At 35.5% G+C, this 19,165-nt stretch overlaps 1 protein-coding gene across 1 annotated transcript in view; it reads right to left on the bottom strand.

The window, feature by feature from the left end:
• LOC135690106 (pre-mRNA-processing factor 6) overlaps window positions 1-19,165 on the bottom strand; it is a 39,825-nt gene that overhangs the window by 8,428 nt on the left and 12,232 nt on the right. Inside the window, exons 9-23 of the mRNA XM_065207577.2 lie at window positions 18,994-19,137; window positions 17,671-17,765; window positions 17,182-17,246; window positions 16,413-16,540; window positions 15,232-15,358; window positions 14,740-14,858; window positions 13,803-13,850; window positions 12,848-12,962; window positions 12,055-12,163; window positions 10,682-10,751; window positions 9,818-9,939; window positions 8,767-8,860; window positions 5,859-5,980; window positions 2,338-2,380; window positions 1,745-1,795 (exon numbers count right to left, since the gene is read on the bottom strand). Of these exons, the coding sequence (XP_065063649.1) occupies window positions 1,745-1,795; window positions 2,338-2,380; window positions 5,859-5,980; window positions 8,767-8,860; window positions 9,818-9,939; window positions 10,682-10,751; window positions 12,055-12,163; window positions 12,848-12,962; window positions 13,803-13,850; window positions 14,740-14,858; window positions 15,232-15,358; window positions 16,413-16,540; window positions 17,182-17,246; window positions 17,671-17,765; window positions 18,994-19,137 (1,452 nt within the window). The remainder of the gene's footprint in view (window positions 1-1,744; window positions 1,796-2,337; window positions 2,381-5,858; window positions 5,981-8,766; window positions 8,861-9,817; window positions 9,940-10,681; window positions 10,752-12,054; window positions 12,164-12,847; window positions 12,963-13,802; window positions 13,851-14,739; window positions 14,859-15,231; window positions 15,359-16,412; window positions 16,541-17,181; window positions 17,247-17,670; window positions 17,766-18,993; window positions 19,138-19,165) is intronic.

Below are 19,165 nucleotides of genomic sequence, written 5' to 3'. Positions count from 1 at the left end.
CACTGATTACACCCTATTAATTTAAGAACAAATTAAGAACAATCCAGCCTCAGATTTTTGAAAAAATTAATAACAGTCAGCCTGAACTTAAATTTACTGGTTCTTATAAAAAACCGTGTAAGTAGATAAAGTCTTAACCAAGGAGGTGAACTTTACTGTGTTGGAAAAATGGAAAGTTTGAAAATCATGATTATAAAATCTAAATTTGCACGGATAAATAAAAACATTTAAAATCGTTATACAGCTTCTTGTGAGGAGAAACGCTTCTTTATCTGTTTGTGTCTGATAATTCGTGTAAATCGAAGCACAATCTAATCGATTTTGTTTGATTTACAAGTTTTTTACCACTACCGAACAATTTTTGATTTTCTATAGCTAGGAAAATGAATCTTTAGTCGATAGTGTATCAAGAAAGACAGCAAATTTTTCTTATGATGTCAAAAGAATCAGACATCCTCGAATCACATTTATTTTTCATAAGGGATCGGCTGTCAATAAATTTCAACATGGGCTTCTAAACACGCTAAGAAACAAATATTATCACAAAATAACTTACAGGTTAGCTGTTTCAAACCTGGACAAATATTGTTTAAAACTCCATCAGACCTTAAAAAATGCATGCTTTAAACATGACCATAGACCATTTCAAATCTTATCACAAACTGTTTTAAACCTAACACAATTTCAAGCTAGATCAAAGCATCCTTCAAACCTTACAACAAACTGTTTAAACTATTTAAATCATTTAAAACCTTACTAGAGAATGCCAAAGACCATATCAAACACTGTTTGTAGCGATATAAAAAATTTTTCAAGCATTTGTGCAAGTAAGCTATTCAGTTATTTTGTAGCTAAATATAGACAATTCGCAATTTTAGGGAGACCGAGAACAACTCACATTTGCAATTCTAACAAAGAAGAAAATTTCCCCATTTTTATGGTATGCCCAAGGTGAAGGATTAATCTTACATGGTTCGTGACCCCCCAGCTGAATTGACATTATGATGTCTGGTTGTCAAAAAGATTTCATTTTATATACTGTAATATAGGGTACTTTTTGGATGAATAAACTAAACTTTATGTATGATACGAGCATCGTCACATCATTGAGCCTCGCCAAACGCTGGGCAGAGTTGTACTTATGGGAGGTACAGCTCAAATATTACTATATAAAGTTGTTCCTCTACCCATGAATAAATCTAAACACGTCAAGTCGCAAGCCACTCGCATAGAGATAAAATTGATATCCAAGGTTACGGCAGTTTACGGCTTCCGTCTCAATTTTTCGACTTTCACTGTCTGTTCCTACCTTTCTGTACCAATAAAATATCTATAAAGAATCTGTTAACCTAGCATCTATTCTCAAAACTTTGGCATATGTCTGGGTGTCTATACCTAGGTAAATCGATATCAATTTGAAATCCACGGTATCCCAAATCGGTGGCCCCTGTTAACCCGACCACAGATGAACAGCCTAATGCAGGAAGAGTTTCTTTCTCGCAAGGGAAAGCCAGTTTTTCAGGTAAGCTAAATACAAATGCAAATGCTGTCGATTTTGAAACATGAAGTTAACTTACCTGAATTATATTTACAAACCATTTCACTCCTGTCAACTCGACCACAGATGCAATACCGACTTTGAGAAATATGAAGTTCTCGCAAGGGTAAGCCAGTTTTTTAGGCAAGCTAAATACAAATGTAAACAAGATATCGATTCTGGAACTTGAACATGAAATTACCTTACCTGAATTATATTGCCAACCACCCATTCCAACCGCACTGACTTCATGCAAACCTGAAGAAAATAACATCTGGCAATGTGGATAATGTTCTAATCTAAGAGCTGCAAACAAGTAGTAAAATATAACATCATTTTTACTGAGATGCAGTTGATGTGAAATACAAGAGAAACTACAAACCACACTAAAGGGCGTAAAAATGCGCTTGAAAATTCACTTTATTATAAAAAAATGCAAGAGTTATTAGTTATTGACATTTTCACGCTTAGAAGTAAAACTGATAAAGTTGATTTAACATTTTGGATTTGGCTCCTTGATAAAATTTGGAAGTGCATGTTATAAAAATGCAAGATACAACAGACACTTGAAGGCAGATCATCAACAAGAATGAATTAAAAAACATTTATATAATAAAACTGTGAATAACTTTTACACAGATAAGGTAAGGTTGGTGATAATCCGAAATTTTTTATACACTGATTACGATAATGTAAAACGTTTATTACTGTTTGCAAAATATATGGTTCTGCCTATCCAGACTACTTTTACTAGGAACAGTTTATAGCTTATAGATACAAATTGCATAAAAACCTCATACCCTTGCTGTTGGTGCACTTGTTCGGGCTTTCTGCAGCAATCGCCTAAATGTAAAATGAAAAAACTGTATTATCAAGATAGTAAAGGGAACAAAACCATCAGTATGTCAGTAATAAAATCTGCTACAACTTCTAAATAATGGGTCTTTGACAATAAACACTACAAGAAAATTCTATTTGTTCCAGACTTTCTTTTGACATCGATCAAATTTTTCATATTGATATACGGACTTAAGTTGCGTGATATTTGACCGTATCTGTGTATCGGGTAATTAAAGATGCGTTTTAATAGATATAACCTTAACAACAATTATCTAAAAAATTCACCCGTTTTTATCTATGTTTTAAAAAATTATTAGCTGGGTCAGATTCCTAATTTCAACTTTCTATCATAACACAACAACTATCTAAAGCGTATCTAGTTGAAGGGGTTTAAATCCCTAAAAATTGTCCAAAACTGAATCAATTAAATGAAATATCCTCTCAAAATACTTTAGTTAATTGTCTCACTGTTTTCATGTGGTGTGTTCCAACACGTGCTCACATGCAAACAGCTGTTTCGCAGCCCAGTATGACCCTAATAAACAGGGGCTGATCCTGGTAAGTAATCCTCTACTGTCACTGAACACTAAAAATGTGCACAGTCTTTGTAAATGTGACACAGGAGAAAATGATTACTCCGTTTTTTGACGCCCACAAGCTAGTGGTGTCCAAATACGATTGAGCAAGGCAAAGGAATTAAAACTTTTATGTTTCAAGATAAGGTTTTACCAGTAATGTCAGTATTTTATCTACCACACAATTTTATTAACCTATCCCCTTCAAATAAACTCCTCCCTTGAATTAGCTCCAATTTAGAAATCATTTCTAAAAAATTACCCTATGGGGGCTAATTCAAGGATTTATGGTAAAGAACCGTTTCAATCCCTAACAAGCTGTATCTTTGTGTTGCCTGTTCTGCCTATTAAGTAGTAGAATAAAACATTCTAGTACTTTGAAGATTCAGATTCATTTCAGTTTTGCGTTACATGTAGGGCATGAGGGCTAGAGAAATGGCTAGAAAATTCAGAATGAACAGGAAATATTTTGAAAGTTTACGATCTATCTTCTCGTTAACTTTAATATTGACCTTTGGCTGTTACTACACATGCATAAAGAAAAGCTATCGCGATCCCCACCTCGAAAAACGATTGAATTTTCTAGGATACGGGTCAATAATGAATGTTTACAAGAGCCAATTCTCACACGATCCCGATTCTCACAGGATAATAGCCCCAACACACTGATAAGTTTTACACGGCTAATCAGTCGTGGCCAACAATTATTTTCCAAACAAGACAAAAACGGCAAATTTTTGACAAAGGCGACGTCGACTTGAAGTCTGTTCCTCATTGTACCGGACGAATTTTCGCGGCCATGACACTTGCGCATGGCGGACCTTTTGTTACACTTAGCCAATCAAAGTTAGAGATTTCAAACAACAATAAGAAAGAAGACATAAAAGTTTGCAAAAGCAGCAAAATAAAAGACTGCCTTTTAGGCTGCTTTCTGTATCCATTACATAAATTACTAGAAATACAAGCCATCTGAAGCGCTTACAGCGTCCTGGCTATACAAGAGACATTTCCTATAAAAACAACTATATTTTGAAAACAGGCTTGTGAGGAGAGCCTGGCAAAAACACATGAGATGAAAGGACAATGTACCGACTTTATATTAAGGAAGGAACATTTCTTAATATGCTTTTTGCGGCGCTTTTAAGGTTAATCAGCAAAAACTATAGTAATGGAAAACGCTTGTTCAATTGCTGAGCACCTTGGAAAGGCAGCAGCGGGTTTTTCATCATCTTTGTAGTTATAAAGAAATGGAATTCGTAGACATAACATATGGCAAGACACTGTGAAGCAAGCAGCTGTAAGGATACCTTTGTTGCAGAAGGTCGCCTCGAAGTTGCGGGTTATGTCAAAAAGTTAAGCAGAAATTCATACCGCGGTGAGAGAAAAATGTTATAGGAAGAATAGTGCGTCCTATTGATACCTTGCTTTGACCAATAAGCGACTACTCATCTCTTACGTAGTTGAATTACCAATTTGAATTCATTACTGGAAGGTCAAAAGTAGCTACACTTTGCATACTGACTTTAAGACAACAAGTAGTTCTAACCTTAAAATAAAGCGTGATCGCAAGCAGAAGCTCGCTGAAGCGCTTGCAATTTCAATCTATCATTTTCGAAAAGCCATCAAATCATATTTACAGACAGTGCAATGTCTTTCATCTTTCTTTAGCAACAATGGCAGTTTAACGTCTACGAAACTCATTTTTTAATCCAGCAAAGAGTATTTCTCACGATCATATCAGGCGGTAATTGAAAAAGGGCATAATAAGAAAACTTCGTTGAAGGTGAGAAAAAATTTTCAGCGAAATCTTGGCATATCTGATTCGAGGATTGTTATAAATAAGATAAAATAGCAAATAATGCTTTTTCAAGGACATCAATATGTATGAGAAATAGAAAACCAAGAAAAAATAGAAAAGCTATTGTAACTTCAATCAAAGATGGAAACTTTTTAAAAAGCGAACTAATCTGTAGCATCGCCTTTCATACGATTAGAATAGCTGTATGGGAAGATTTGAAAGCAAGACGAGCGCATTAATAAGCCCGTCAGAAGGAAAAATGAGCAACGTAAAGGGGCAAAGCGTGAACCAACATGAAAGTTTCGTGAACCAACATCTCTAAAGTTTAAAAATAAAAGTAGAGTTATCAACAATGGAAAGAAAGAGAGAATGCAAATTATTGTCAATTTAACATGGTTTGGTTCGATATAATTTGGAAATCCGGGTTTCCCCACGAGTATTTAAATGATTTAGGATCTTAGTCTTATTGGATGAAGTATTTTCATATGTAGTGCAATGTGCTAGTAGTAGAAACAACTGTCTGTGGCATTTATATACTTCCAGTTTACAAAGAAACCAGATATTAACCTGGATCTGGCAGTCAGCCTTCCAAAGCAACTGAAAACTGCTTTAAAACAAGGATTGAAGATCCGAAATTCAAACTTGGCAGCAGAAAAACCAGCATTGAGATCTCAGCCTTTCGCTTCTACATGTATCAGTCTCATCTCATTTCATGCTTTGTAACTTTCTCAGAAATAAAATATTGCTAAACGGAGGAAATGATTGCTGCTTTGCATACATCACGAGGGCTAATTACGGGAAACAGTCGCAAAAATCAATGAAAGAACATCGTATAGATGCAGTTTTCTTTCTCTTTAACAGTTGACAGTCACTTAAAAACCGGCGCATTTGCCCGACAAAGCTTTACTTTAGCAGCTAAAGAAACCTGCAAAAATATCCGATATAATACCACACAGCCTTTTCTCAAAGTCAATTTGAACTTTGAAACATTTACAATGACTCACATCGTTATCAGTTAGTGTGCGAGATAGCCAGCTGTGATGAACTGGTATTCACAATTATACAAGAAAATTCACGACAGTAGCTGTAATCAAGAACGCTAAATCACCTGGCTCGTTCGTCCTCATTATTTTCACTTTCAAGTTTGACAGCAGCAAGCCAAATCTCCTCACTGTTAGAATTGGCCTGGAAAGCTAAAGCTAGAATTGAGCGTGCAGCTGGGATGTCTCCCTAAAATGCAAAAAATTGCGCAATTATTACAAACGAGCATATTCTACCTTTAAATCTCCAAAAAACTTCATAGTGATATATGGAATGTTGTTTTGCCCGCAATATTATAGCTTTAAACTTAGTCTAATCTATTTTGTCGAAAATCAGTATCATTGAGTACTAAGAGCTCTTTTAGTAGCTATATAGCGAAATTTAACTATGTTTCTATGAATGCCATCATGTCTGTTACATAGCAAGCAGCCTAAACATTATGAAAACAAAAGCAAACAAAAATTTTGCAAATTTCGGGCCTGGTATCTAGAATGCTTTTGTCGAGTAGTAGTTATGATAAATAAAGTTCACATTGGTGCCGATACACCACAGTTTTTACGATAATGCTTTTGAACATTGTTACTCAGTGTCTATGCTAATCATGTTAAACAGTGTTTACACTGGTGCTGATACACAGCGTTTATAATAATGCTGTTGAGCAGTGTTTGCATTGATGCTGTTACTCAAGTGTTTATGCTAATCATGTTAAACAGTGTTTACACTGGTGCTGATACACAGCGTTTACAATAATGCTGTTGAACAGAGTTTACATTGATGCTGTTACTCAGTGTTTATGCTAATCATGTTAAACAGTGTTTACACTGGTGCTGATACACAGCGTTTACAATAATGCTGTTGAGCAGTGTTTGCATTGGTGCTGTTACTCAGTGTTTATGCTAATCATGTTAAACAGTGTTTAAACTGGTGCGGATACACTGTGTTTATAGCAGTGTTATTAAACAGTGTTTAAACTGGTGCTGATACACTGTGTTTATTGCAGTGTTGTTAAATGGTTTTTAAATTGGTGCTAGTACTTAGCGTTCATTACAATGCCATTAAACATATTTTTCATTGGTGCTGGTCCATAGTGTTTCACTAATGCTGGTAAACAGTGTTTACACTGGTGCTGATATACAGTGCAATCAAACAGTTCTTCATTGGAGCTGAACCATATAGTAGTGCTCACTAACGTTCGGAAAGATGATTTCAGATTACGTGTGAATCTAGCCATACATGTCAAGCAAAAAATGTTTTTGCGAAATTCTCGAAAAATATTTTCACTGAAAGAGATTCATGGGAATAATCTTCAAAGTCTCTTTAATATTCGATGGTTTCTCAACCTTCACAATTCCTTCTAGACAAAATAACAAGAAAGGGACTGATAGAAGGCAATAGACAAAAGAGCATGAAAAACGGCCTTTCGTCAAAAAGATCGTCCTGCAGCGAAACCTGTTCACTTATCCTTCTTAAAATGCTACGATATCCACAAAGCACCTTGAAACTATCCATCATTTTGCAAAACGTTTAATTAAATATTTACAGAATCTTTGATAAAAAATTCATGGAGGACCAGTGCTCAATTGTTTGGAACTTACTTATAATTGCGGGCGTAAGAAATAATTAAAATAATTCTGCTATCATTCGTAGCACCCTGCCAGATTAAGTCAAGACCGAAGTCGCGAAATGACAAGCTTGGCTAAAAATGCTCCACTCATCAGAGAATTTCATTACATGCCATCCGCTTCAATATGCTGGAGACAAGAGGCGGCCAGAAATTAAGCGGAAAAAATTGATTATAAATGAATTAAAAGACAAAAATGAGCAGTTAGAGGTGCCTAAGGTGCTCTTGGGGGACTTTTTTCTCAACAAATTAAAAGCTTTGAATGAAGAATTTTGAAAATAAAAGAAAAACTTGGAAAGAAAGTTTGCTTGAGTTTTTGTTTGTGCCTATCAACAGCAGAATAAAAATGCAGTTTACGAAATTAATAATTGAATTGATCTTGAATATCATTTCTCAAGTTCTGAGCTTTTCTAGTATAGTTTCTGTAGTTTCAATATTTACAGATGCAAATATAAACATGGCAGTTGAACTAAAGAAAAACAATATGCTAACTGTGACATTGAAAACACTGATTCACGAATTGAAAAATAGTACCAGTAGAACCATTGGTCCCAGCATTGGACAACAAGTAAGCCTTAGTTGTTGGAAACATAAACGCAGTTAAATATAGATGAAAAAACGTTTACAAGCAAGCTCATAAAACACCAGTCCTCTTGTCTGCTGAAATGAGACCCCCAGCATCTCTACTGGCTAACAAAACGACCTGGTTTCACGGTTCATCAGAGAGCAGCCTTCTCTTTCTTATGATTCAGTACACACTAGGTTTGGTACAAACAGACTTAAAATCTATGAAAATTCTTGAAGAAGTGGAATGATTGAAGTCAGGGGGAGGACCAATATTGAGTTCAGAAATTCATCCCAAGTCACGTCCCAAAGGTATAACAAATTTCCCTCTCCTTCACCATCGAGTTTTAATTTTTGAAAATTTTCGAACCACCCCACCCATAAATTCGAAGAAAGTAAAGTTTAATTGGTATACACTTCTTAGTTATTCGTCTTCAAAATTCACCTAGCTCAAAACTTTTCTATGAAATATAAAACGACATGAAAATTTTGAAATTTCAACACTTGATAAAGCCTGAAACGCTGAATAAATTTCTCGATGAAAAGAGGTTTTGACAAATACGAAACTACGGTTCACATTATTCAGAAACCAGTTGGTATGAGCGTATAAAACGCAAGATATTCACTCTGAACACGTACTTGAAAAGTAGAGTAACAAATTTGTAGAAAAATTGCCATGCGTTTAATACATTACCAGGAAACACATTTCCTCCCAATTTTTCAGTCTCAGTTTAATCCAACCCTCGGATTACTAATTTTTAAAATAGTAACTGATCATCGAAAAACTTACCGCAAGCCATTTTGATTTGGCGCCCATCAACCACAGGACCTCTGCTTTTGGACAATGTTTAACAGCATTTTGAAGCAATGATTCAAGACTGTCTCTAAAAAACCAAAACGTTAAATGTTTCAACCACCAATAAATTTGCCAATCTTTAAGATAAAAATTGAGAATTCAAAAAACGACCTAATACAAAAGGCATCTTGGGACTTTTCTCACAGTCCAATGTGTTAAAAAATCCCCATTCATGTTTATTTGTGATGCTGAAAATTCAGACTGCAGGTGCGTTTTAGCAATTTGTTATTTTTTTCTCGTTACTACCTAGCATCCAATGGTAGTTTTCAGGACACTGAGAATCTGTGCTTATCGAGCAGTGTCCAGGTCCTTTCTCTTGATGTAACAACACCTCGTGATTCCTACGCCTGGATTTACAGAGAGCAGACGACTCTCTTCATTCTAAGTAAAAATTTCGTTATGGCAGGGAATCGAACCACCGACTATCGTCGCTCTGATCTGTATTTCGCCACCCCAATGCGATATCCTAACAGCGAGTTAAGTTAAATTACCCCTTTTTTCGAAATTGTATTGGATGAGGTTGAAAGCATCTTTTAGTGTGTTGTAGTGTAAAGGAGGGTTTTTACGATCGAAAGTTAAAAAGGAAATAAAATTTATCATCGTCATCGAGGAGATTTAAAAGAATGTGAAAGCCAAGTTTTAAAGAAACAAAACAATGCAATTTAGTTAAGTTGCTCAGCCGGCTTTAAAATTCCCCACCAAGTTGACATTTCAATAAAAATTAACAATATTCTCTTATTTAGGGCAACCTAAGGAATTCGTTGTGACAAAGCAAGACACCAAAATAAATCTGGGATAAGGATAGTTGAAAATATTCTTCCGGGTGAACAATCTCGTCTAAACGGAAGCCACGTTCTCAATATCCAGCAAAACGCCCCTGGAGTAAAACAGTAACCAAGGTGAAATTCAACTCATCTGTTCAAAACAATAAAACTGCCAAAAATAATGACCTGTTTCTTCATAAAATGCCAAAGCTAGAGCTTACCTTGTTCCGTGGTTCTTTTCAAAGTACGCTGCCCGCAACCAAATGCTCTTCTTGCTTGGGAAGACAGCCAGTGCATGTGCATAGATCGCCCTGGCACATTCGTAGGCACCATGGGCAGCACACTGGTGAATAAAAACAACTTTATATAGAAGACTCAAATTATAGTTCTGTATTATAGTTCTTGGCAAGAAGATTCAAATAAAATTACCACACTGGGATAAAAGACCATTTGTGATAGTGCTTGAGAAGCCTAAGATGGAATGGGATAGGCCATTGTATATCAATATTACTGTAAACAGTAATAATGGAGCTGTGAAAGTGGTTTGGTTACGGCAAGAATTAGAGGCATATAGCGACAAAAACAGTAATAATGGAAATGCAACATGAATTGACATCAACTATTGACATCACTGGTGTGAATTAAACCCGCCCTAATGCAACATCTATTAGTGATGCAAAGAGTTGGGCTAGGATCAATGTTTTATTAAAATGTGGATGAGACACAACAATAAAGGATACAGAATTCTCGAAAGTTTCTGACACAGTTCGGATTAAGCATAAAATAAAGTATATTTCTTGATAAACATTTTACGATTTCAAATTTATTTCTTACAGTTGTGCGTTTGTTTTTTCTTTTTATCACAATTTTTTTGACAAATAAATAAACTATTGTGATAAAAACAGCACTGTTTAGTTATTAAAATTTTTGGTGCTTTGCATCAACTTTAATCTTGGATATTTCTTTTTTAAACCTTTCTCTTATTTCCATTATTTGGTCAGCAAACGTTAAACTTCGAGTCTATTTGAAAAAACTGCTCACAGCATAGAACAATGGATGGCATAGAAAAAGCAACGGAGCCTTACACTTTCTGCATCTTCCATCCACGTGTGCTTGCGGTCTTCTTCTTCAACGCCTATGCCGATTACTGCTCGGCTGAAAATCGAAGTTTGATATTCATTTACTAAAAAAAAGTTCGCCATAAATCTATTTTCATTAACTACCATTCACCAGGATCCAACACACTTTTCTACCGTCTTTAATCGTTTATTACTAGTTAGCAGTTTTTTGGCGGTACAGAATTAGAAAATGGCTTTGAAAAAAGCAATCATTTTATAACATATTGGCTAAAAGCTTTTTCGTCTGACACTACTCAGAGCATAAAACGTCAGAATAAGGGTCCGAAAGAACATGATGAAATGTTATAAAATTTATATATTATAAAATGTTTGCTTTCTTCAAAGCCGTTTTTACGTATTTCAATACACATCTGAATATCAGCTTTGACATCAGTGAGAATCAAATTCTACACAAAGGAAACAAATAAGTGAGAATCACATAAAAGACTTTTCTGTAAAACAAAATCATATCAGTCTTCTGAACTGAAAACATTTGTGTTCTCTACCTTTTCAACTTATGACTAAAGAAGCAAAATTAGGTGAATTGTCATGCTAATATACACTTAGTGAGCAAAAGTATTGCACAGGTTTGGCAAATCAGTAATGACGACAGCGTTGCAAACAACAAGGCGATCGAAATTCAAACCAGTTTTGTGAAGCAATTCGGCGTCTTTTAACAATTAAACCAAACTTCAAACAATTGACAACACATTTAATTCTAAGATTAAAAAAGTTACCTTTTTAAAAATAAAACATTTAAACCATTAATTGGATAGTCTCGCTGCTTTGAAACCTTTATGAGACTTGCTAAAACTTTATCAAAAAGTTTAGAAATAGGTTCTGTTAATCACGACATTATAGACTCAGAAAAACGTTTGCAAGATCAAATTTAGGTGTTGCAATACTTTTGCTCACTAACTGTACAAATATGACTCCAACGACGTTACCGTAAGAAATATGGAGCCCATATTAACAGCCTTTTTTTTTACTTCCGAAATTTTATTTATAGTTGACTTGCCACATCAGGTTAAGATGTACTTTTTGCATATTTGATACAGTTTTTACAAAATTAGTTTAGGTTCATTTTTGATTTTCTTGAATTTTTGTTATTTTCTAAAACGTCAAAATTTAGTAAATGATAAAAATGCGCAAAAATCGTCTACTCTAGTGGCAAAAAAATCGCCCAAATTGAACCCTAGAAAGGTATTTAGCCAAATCATGATCATCTGAATATAAGCTTGTTTCCATTAAGCTATAAGCTTGTCTGTTGAGTAGCGACAATGCACCTGAGATGACGTCACCTTAGTATGTCCAGATAATTCTTTCAAAACCCTACTCACATGATTGCTTGACAAGTTGCAACACTCTGTGCAGCATCAGCCTCCTCCGCATCTTTGATCCACTGTTCCCGATTGATCTCGACTGAATTGGCCTTCAATGAAGCAACAGCTAAAAAAGATAAAGACAGTCTCATATAACTGGCTTGTAGTTTGCCTAGAAATAAAAGACTTGATTTTGAATAAGAGATAAATGTTGCTCAAGGCTGTCCATGAAAATATCTTACCTAAACTAATGATATTATTACCTAGACTAATGATTTGGATTCAAAGAAAATCTGTAGCCTTAACCTTATCCCATACTCGCTACGGTAGCTACGTTCCTTTTTTCACAAAATCCTAAATATTTTTGTAGAAATTAATACAAAATCTACAGCAAAATCTGAGAATCTTACTATGATTAGACCAGAGTTCAGCCCTTTTTGAGGGGAATTTGCATTTACACTACTGAAAAAATTGTTCACATTGGTTCGTTCAAATCTAGACCGTACATGAACAAACGGGCACGCCGTGAAACAATTCGATGCAACAGAAGCCATTTTTATGCGAAAGACAATGCCTATTTCAATGATAGACAAATGCTTTAAAACATATAACCCTTAGCTGGGATGGAAAAATCTGCCAAATTGGTAACAAGCCATTTAGTTTTAAATTTCATACTGCATGCAAGTCTGTTTTTAGGAATTCAAGGTGAAAAGCTCCGTGGAAAGCTTCTCAAAAAGAGTAAAAGAAATTGTTGGAAACGATCCAAGGCAAAATCCAATTTGCTAGGTACACAAGAACAAAACAAACACACCTCTGTCTATAATCTTTGCTACCATGGAGATGTTTCCATTAGCTTCTTCCAGTTTAGCAGCCGTAATCCAAATAAGGCGATCAGTAGGTATATTCTCCCTTGCCTTATTAAGTACCTGAAATTCAAACACTATTTGAATCATACACTACTAGCCGACAAAGCACCAAGATATTCGAAAATGGTTTTCAAACTGTATAGGGCGTAACCCTAATCGCTGCAATACGTGCGTAATTTAATACCTTTCGTTGTGCTGTTAAGTTTGTAGAATATCTCCTGTAAAAAGCTAGCACTTTGAGCATTTAAACACTTGAAATGCCATTCATTTAAAAGTTATCTGCAACTCGCTTTTATGACCAAACTCAATACGAACTTGGCCTACTAAAAACTTTGTTAGTCTTTTCTACCTTAGTTTTTTTATCAGGAGCAACAAAGTTGATCAGACCGGTTCCATTTATATTCATTCTTGTAGGCACTTGGGTCAAAATTCATACCATAAATCCTCGATTAAGCCCCCTGGGCGTTTATAAATTTTTTATATTTTTGGGTGGGGAGTTAATCGAGGGAGGGGGGCTTATACGAGGGGTGTTTATAAAAATAAAGTAGACATCAAGAAGACATTACTAAAAGGACTCATATATTTTAGTAGGAATTTATTCATTAACATTTAATTAGCTATTACCAATAGTATGAAACTTGGTAAACTGGAAACTTGGAAACGTGGTAATTCAATAAAACATCGAAGGCAACCTCAGATGACAACAATCAACAAATCGAGGGGGCCAATTCGAGGATTTACGGTAGCAGTGGGGGCTTATTCGAAGGGGCGGGCTTATTGACAATTTGTAGTTCTAGGGTAGGGACTTGTTCAAAGGGGAGGGAGGGGGAGGGGCAATTCTAAGATTTATGGCACTACATCTACTGTTACACATATTCTCAAGAAATGTTAAAAACAAACCTTCCTTGCGTTTTCATATGACTCCAAGCGTGCCAATGCAAGCCATAACTGCAAAAAAAGAAAAGTTATAAAATTGTAAGATCATTATGTTTAATACTTAAGCAAACGTTGATCCAGACTGCAAACGTCAACCAAGAGAAAAAGATCTAAAGCTGTTAAAACTCCGTGTAAATGTCCCCATCATCTTGAAGCAGCAACATAAAAATAACATTTTCGCTCAGAGAACATTTGAAAAAATTGACATTTTCGCATTTTGCTTTTAAATTTTTAAGATTTCACAACAATAACAGCTTCTGTTAAAGTAAATTCTCTACAGTGAAGACAGAAGGAGCAGAGGATATAATAGCATTAGTTAAATTTATTTTGAATCGTTTAACATCTAATTCATATCGACGTCATTTGCATCGCTTTTTGTTTCCTCAACTAAGCCCATCATATTCGCTATTCGATTTATGTTATTTTAGTTCGTTATACATGGTACACTAAATTCATTACCTTCACACATAAGTTAGAGGGAAAACTATAAGGTTTTCCCAATGGATATTTGTTTTTCGCCTAGAAGTCATTCATTTGCACATTGAATATTGACATGCACAAGTCATACTCGAAAATAAAATTTACATTATTTTTCACTATTTCTATCGCAAGATCTAGACAATTTAGCAGACGGTCTATTTGATACAATATTCTTTGTTTATGAGATACTCAAAAATACTGGAACTCATTTAAGAAATCTTTAAAAGACTTTAAAGATTTCCCTTTATTCGGACTATTTGAAACTGTTCCTGAATCAAAACAGATTTATCAAAAGCAGCTGACATTACGAAATATTTCTTGCCGCAAAGAGCTACCTCGAAAATCGGATCAGTATATGGTGAATGGGCTGGTATCCATAGCACTGTTAATGTTTATACAAATAGCATGATTCACATAATACCTCTACACTCTGCGGGCAACACTCCACTGCTCTAGACAGCAAAATGCTTGCATCCTCTGGGTCTTCAAGCTCAACTGCAGCTTTCCATAATCTCACAGAGTTTGGTATGTTCTCGAGAGCTACAAAATATATCAGTAAAATAAAGCGGGGAAAGAATACAAAGGCCATGATATTAAAATTGCTAGCTGGGCTAAAACGCCTTCTTTTAAAAGCGTAAAATTAGCAAAATTATGTTCGGCACATTTATCCAGCGTTTTGTAAAAAAAATATGCTGATCCCTTATCTGTTTCTAAACTTTTGTATAAAACAACCAGAACCTAATATCCGTTTGCATAGAATGTCAGTTAAACACAATTGAATAAAAATCAGCCTATCTTAATGACCAGTTTCTCGTTCTAAAACATCCAAGCACTTTGGTTGAAATTGCAGCAAATCAAAAAGGTAAGCTAGGTATCTTGCATAAAACTTCCAAAATAATTATACGGGAATCACCTTTCCGGTAAACACGTTTTTGCGCCGGAACCTCTTGCTCCAAATCTGCAGCTTTAATCCATAATCGAACAGACTGTGGAAGCTCTTTTATCGCTTGGGTAACAATTGACTTGGCAGTTTCTGGTGGCTGTAAAACCGCAAAGAGGCAGTATAAGTTATAACATTGCAGGCAGTGTTATTTACTAAACGACAAGTGATATAAATAAAAGCATCAAGACAATCTCTCGTTCATAATTATTATTTCAATAATTATTTCTCAAAATAACTGTAGCTGAAAAAATTATTTTAAAACGTCGCTCAACCGCAATACTCCAAGGGCGGGAATATATAGGCCCTCCATTTACTTTTCTGGAATTTTATGCAGACCTCTTACAAAATCGACAGCGAGCTGTAACCTAGCCAAACACAGTGTACTCATTCTTCGTTCATAAAACCGGGTACTACATCAAACTACGGTAGAGCAAATTGAAGAAGAAATTCTGTCTTTTGAACTTTATCTTTTCATTTTCCATCAGCTTCGTAACATTAGATTTCTACACCTCGCAACTCTCTCTACGATCTTAATTAGCGAGCTCTTATATCTATCTAGCGCTGTACTGAGCATGCGTGGGTAATAATAATAATAATAATTATCTACTCGTAATCAGCAACTTAATCCTACTACACATGAACAAAAACGTTCGACAAAAGATTCGAAATTCAAATGTCCATCTTGTGATCACTTTCAACAAACGACTTAAACATACTCAGTATTTTGAAGGTTGACCCCCTGTTTTTAAAAACCCAAAGATTAAATAAATGTTGGACATGGTTATGACCACCCCGTTACTTTAAACAAAACCCCCTTTAATTAGTTATCTTAAAACATCACAGACACAACGGACAATGAAGCGCAGTAAAATAAATCTACAAATACAGGATGTTTCATTCTGATGACATCACAGTAGGCATTAGAACTACCATCACCAGATACGTATTTTGCGTAAAAATGCGTAAATATGCGTAAATTTATGATGTAATATGCGTGTGTATGACACGTAAAATTATAACTAAAATTCTTTTAAAATAGATTGGTACCGACCCAACGCTTTATCCAACCAAAACAAGTTGCAAGATGTCTTTATCTTACATTCGTCGGAGAAGTATAAAAATCAAGATTAAATATGACGACACTGGCTCACCTGCAACCGCACAGCTTCAAGCCAAACATCTTCGTTTTTTTGACATGCCTCCGTCCCTTTGTATATAAGATTCCGTGCTTTTTGGATGTGCCCGGTGACCTCCTCGAGACGTGCTGCAGCAATCCAACCTGACAACGCCAATAACATTAAAAAAATCAACGTCTGAATTCAATTATTATTCTATTTTCAGCCAATCTACGTTATTGCAGATTTTAGGCAATAGCAGATAGGTAGAACCTAGTAAAACTTGATGAATCATGAGGTTTTATGTGATTGGGCATTTTGTATTGAAAATTTCTGTCACGAGATACGCCTTCTTCCAGGCATCAAAAGCCAATTTTAACATCATCAAAGTACAGTTTTTTAATAAGAACATCGAAAGGACAATTGACTATGGAATGCCCATAAACACCATCACACAGTCTAAATCCTAAATAAGATTGCCTGAATCTGAATCTTTCTTACTTGCAGGGATTAACTGCATCACGCTTCGTTGAATGCTCACTTACTGTTATAATGACAACTTGTTACTATGTCCTTATGTGGTAATTAAAAGCTCTGTAGCAGGCCCGTCGGAACCGGGGGGACTGGGGGGCTGGGGAGGCTGGGGGGGGTTGGAGCCCCCCAAAAATTGTCAAGCTGCAGTATGTTTTCTTTATAATGGTGAACTGAATGAGAAGGAATACAATGGGCAGCCCCCCAATAATAATTTCGTTCCGACGGCACTGTGTACATCACAAATCTCGCAAATGTCAGCAGCATTACGCACCTGGGCCGTGTTTAGGATTCGTCGTAATCACAGAGTTCAGAAGAAGTCTTGCTTTCTTAATGTCTCTACAATAAGATTTAATAAAGCGATAAAGAACATTTTTCAAAAGAAAAAAGCAAAGGAATTGAGCTACCAAAATACCTACTCAAAAAGAAAAAGAATTTGAACAATAAAGTCAACCATTTATATAAAGATGGAATTTGATAAAATAAAATTCAGCTATATTTAAATGTCGACGTCAATTCAAGGTACATTTTATCGGACAAAATTAGAAGTTTGTGAATCAGCTGGTTTCAATTCAATCATTTTTTCTGGCGAAAAGGTAGCCAGTACGATTTGAAAAAGATTTTCGCTGATAATTTAGGAATTTCATGAAAAACTCCTTCATAGAAAAGAAGATTCGTGACAAAAAATTGTGTTTCGCGACTATAGGCAACCATATACAGCATATGCAAGATAAATTAATTATTTGTTGATGTGGAAACAAACCCTATATCTCCGCTGGCAGTGGGTGTAACACTTTGAAGATCAGTCAAATATCCTTTAGGGTCGACCACAGTCTGCCCAGAAACTGAGTCTGATGCCTATCAATGAAAAAATCATGCTTTGACTTGCAGTTAACAGAGGCAAGCTATACAAATAATTGTAAACAGAGAATTACTAAAGCTGTAACTCGACATGATTTTCTTTATGGTTCTAGCCTTCACCTCATTGTAAAGTAGTGTATAAAGTTACAGCAAATCCTAATTTCTGTTCTGTCGAGAAAAGCGAATCTTGAAGATGACAAAGGAAGTTTGAAGCCACAGGAAAGGCAGAAGCAAGCATTTTATCAAATCATAACTTATCTAATACTCTATCCAAATTGATAATAAACGTCCCTTTTGAGGTTTCTAAAGAACAAACAACACAGCATACAGTATTTATTCGATTATAAGCAGCCCTCGATTATAAGCCGCAGCAAATTGGGTTACAAAAAGATGAAAGCCGCTCTTGTCTATTAGCCACACCCACAAAACCACGTAGAGATACTTGGTTTGGAATGAAGGGCGAAAAAACTGATAAAACCTGATTGTGTACTTAAACAAAAAAATATACTCTAGAAGCTTAACCAACGAACAATATCGTCCATCATGAGCTTCTAGATGAATTTCTTCCGCATCTTCTACATGATCACCCTCGGCTTTTAGGTAGCAGTCTTGCGGGATCTGAATACAATAATTTTAGCTACCCTCGTTTATGAGCTATCCTCGTTTATAAACCGCCCTCGTTTACAAACCGTCCTTGAAAATAAACCGCAGCAAAACGTGCAAACTGAAAAATTTATATGTATATAGCTTATCTCCTGCATACCCCCTGAACAATTCCTTTCAAATAGAGTCATACAAGGTCATATAAGGTCATATAAGGTCATATAAGGACATATAAGGTCATATAAGGTCATGTAAGAGACAACCAGCCTGAGTTGGCTTCTCTCTCGCACAATATTGATTTCAATGAAATATGAGAAATATGAGAAAATATGAGAAAATATGAGAAATTATTCAAAATTCTATTAATTTTACTGAATTAATTTTGAATGACATTCCTCGGAGAATTGAGAGTCTGATCATGACAAAAAGATGAACAGAAAATTTCATAGATGTACGGATCGAAAGTAACACGAGAGGAAAAAAGTCGCATTGATTGGTTCCTTGTTTATGACCAATAAGCAATCGCTTACCTGGCATCTAGCTAAAGAGTCCACGTGAAAAGAATATTTCTGCCTACACAATCAAAATTTGTTGTCATCTATCAAACTATAAAATGCGCTACCTGATCAAGTTTAACACCGACCAGAGACTTTCTAGCTTCACCGATTTTTATCAGATCAAGGTCACCAGACGGAGTGGTGAAGCCGGGTGTAACTGAGCCAGGAGTCATTGCACCAGGGAAAGGCGTTGTGAGCCCACCGAACATCTGAAAAACAAAAAAACATGGAATAAAT

Source organism: Rhopilema esculentum, chromosome 5, assembly GCF_057945365.1.
Source record: "Rhopilema esculentum isolate cy_ngs chromosome 5, ASM5794536v1, whole genome shotgun sequence".
Lineage (NCBI taxonomy): Eukaryota > Metazoa > Cnidaria > Scyphozoa > Rhizostomeae > Rhizostomatidae > Rhopilema > Rhopilema esculentum.
This window is presented reverse-complemented; position numbering and strand designations above follow the sequence as displayed.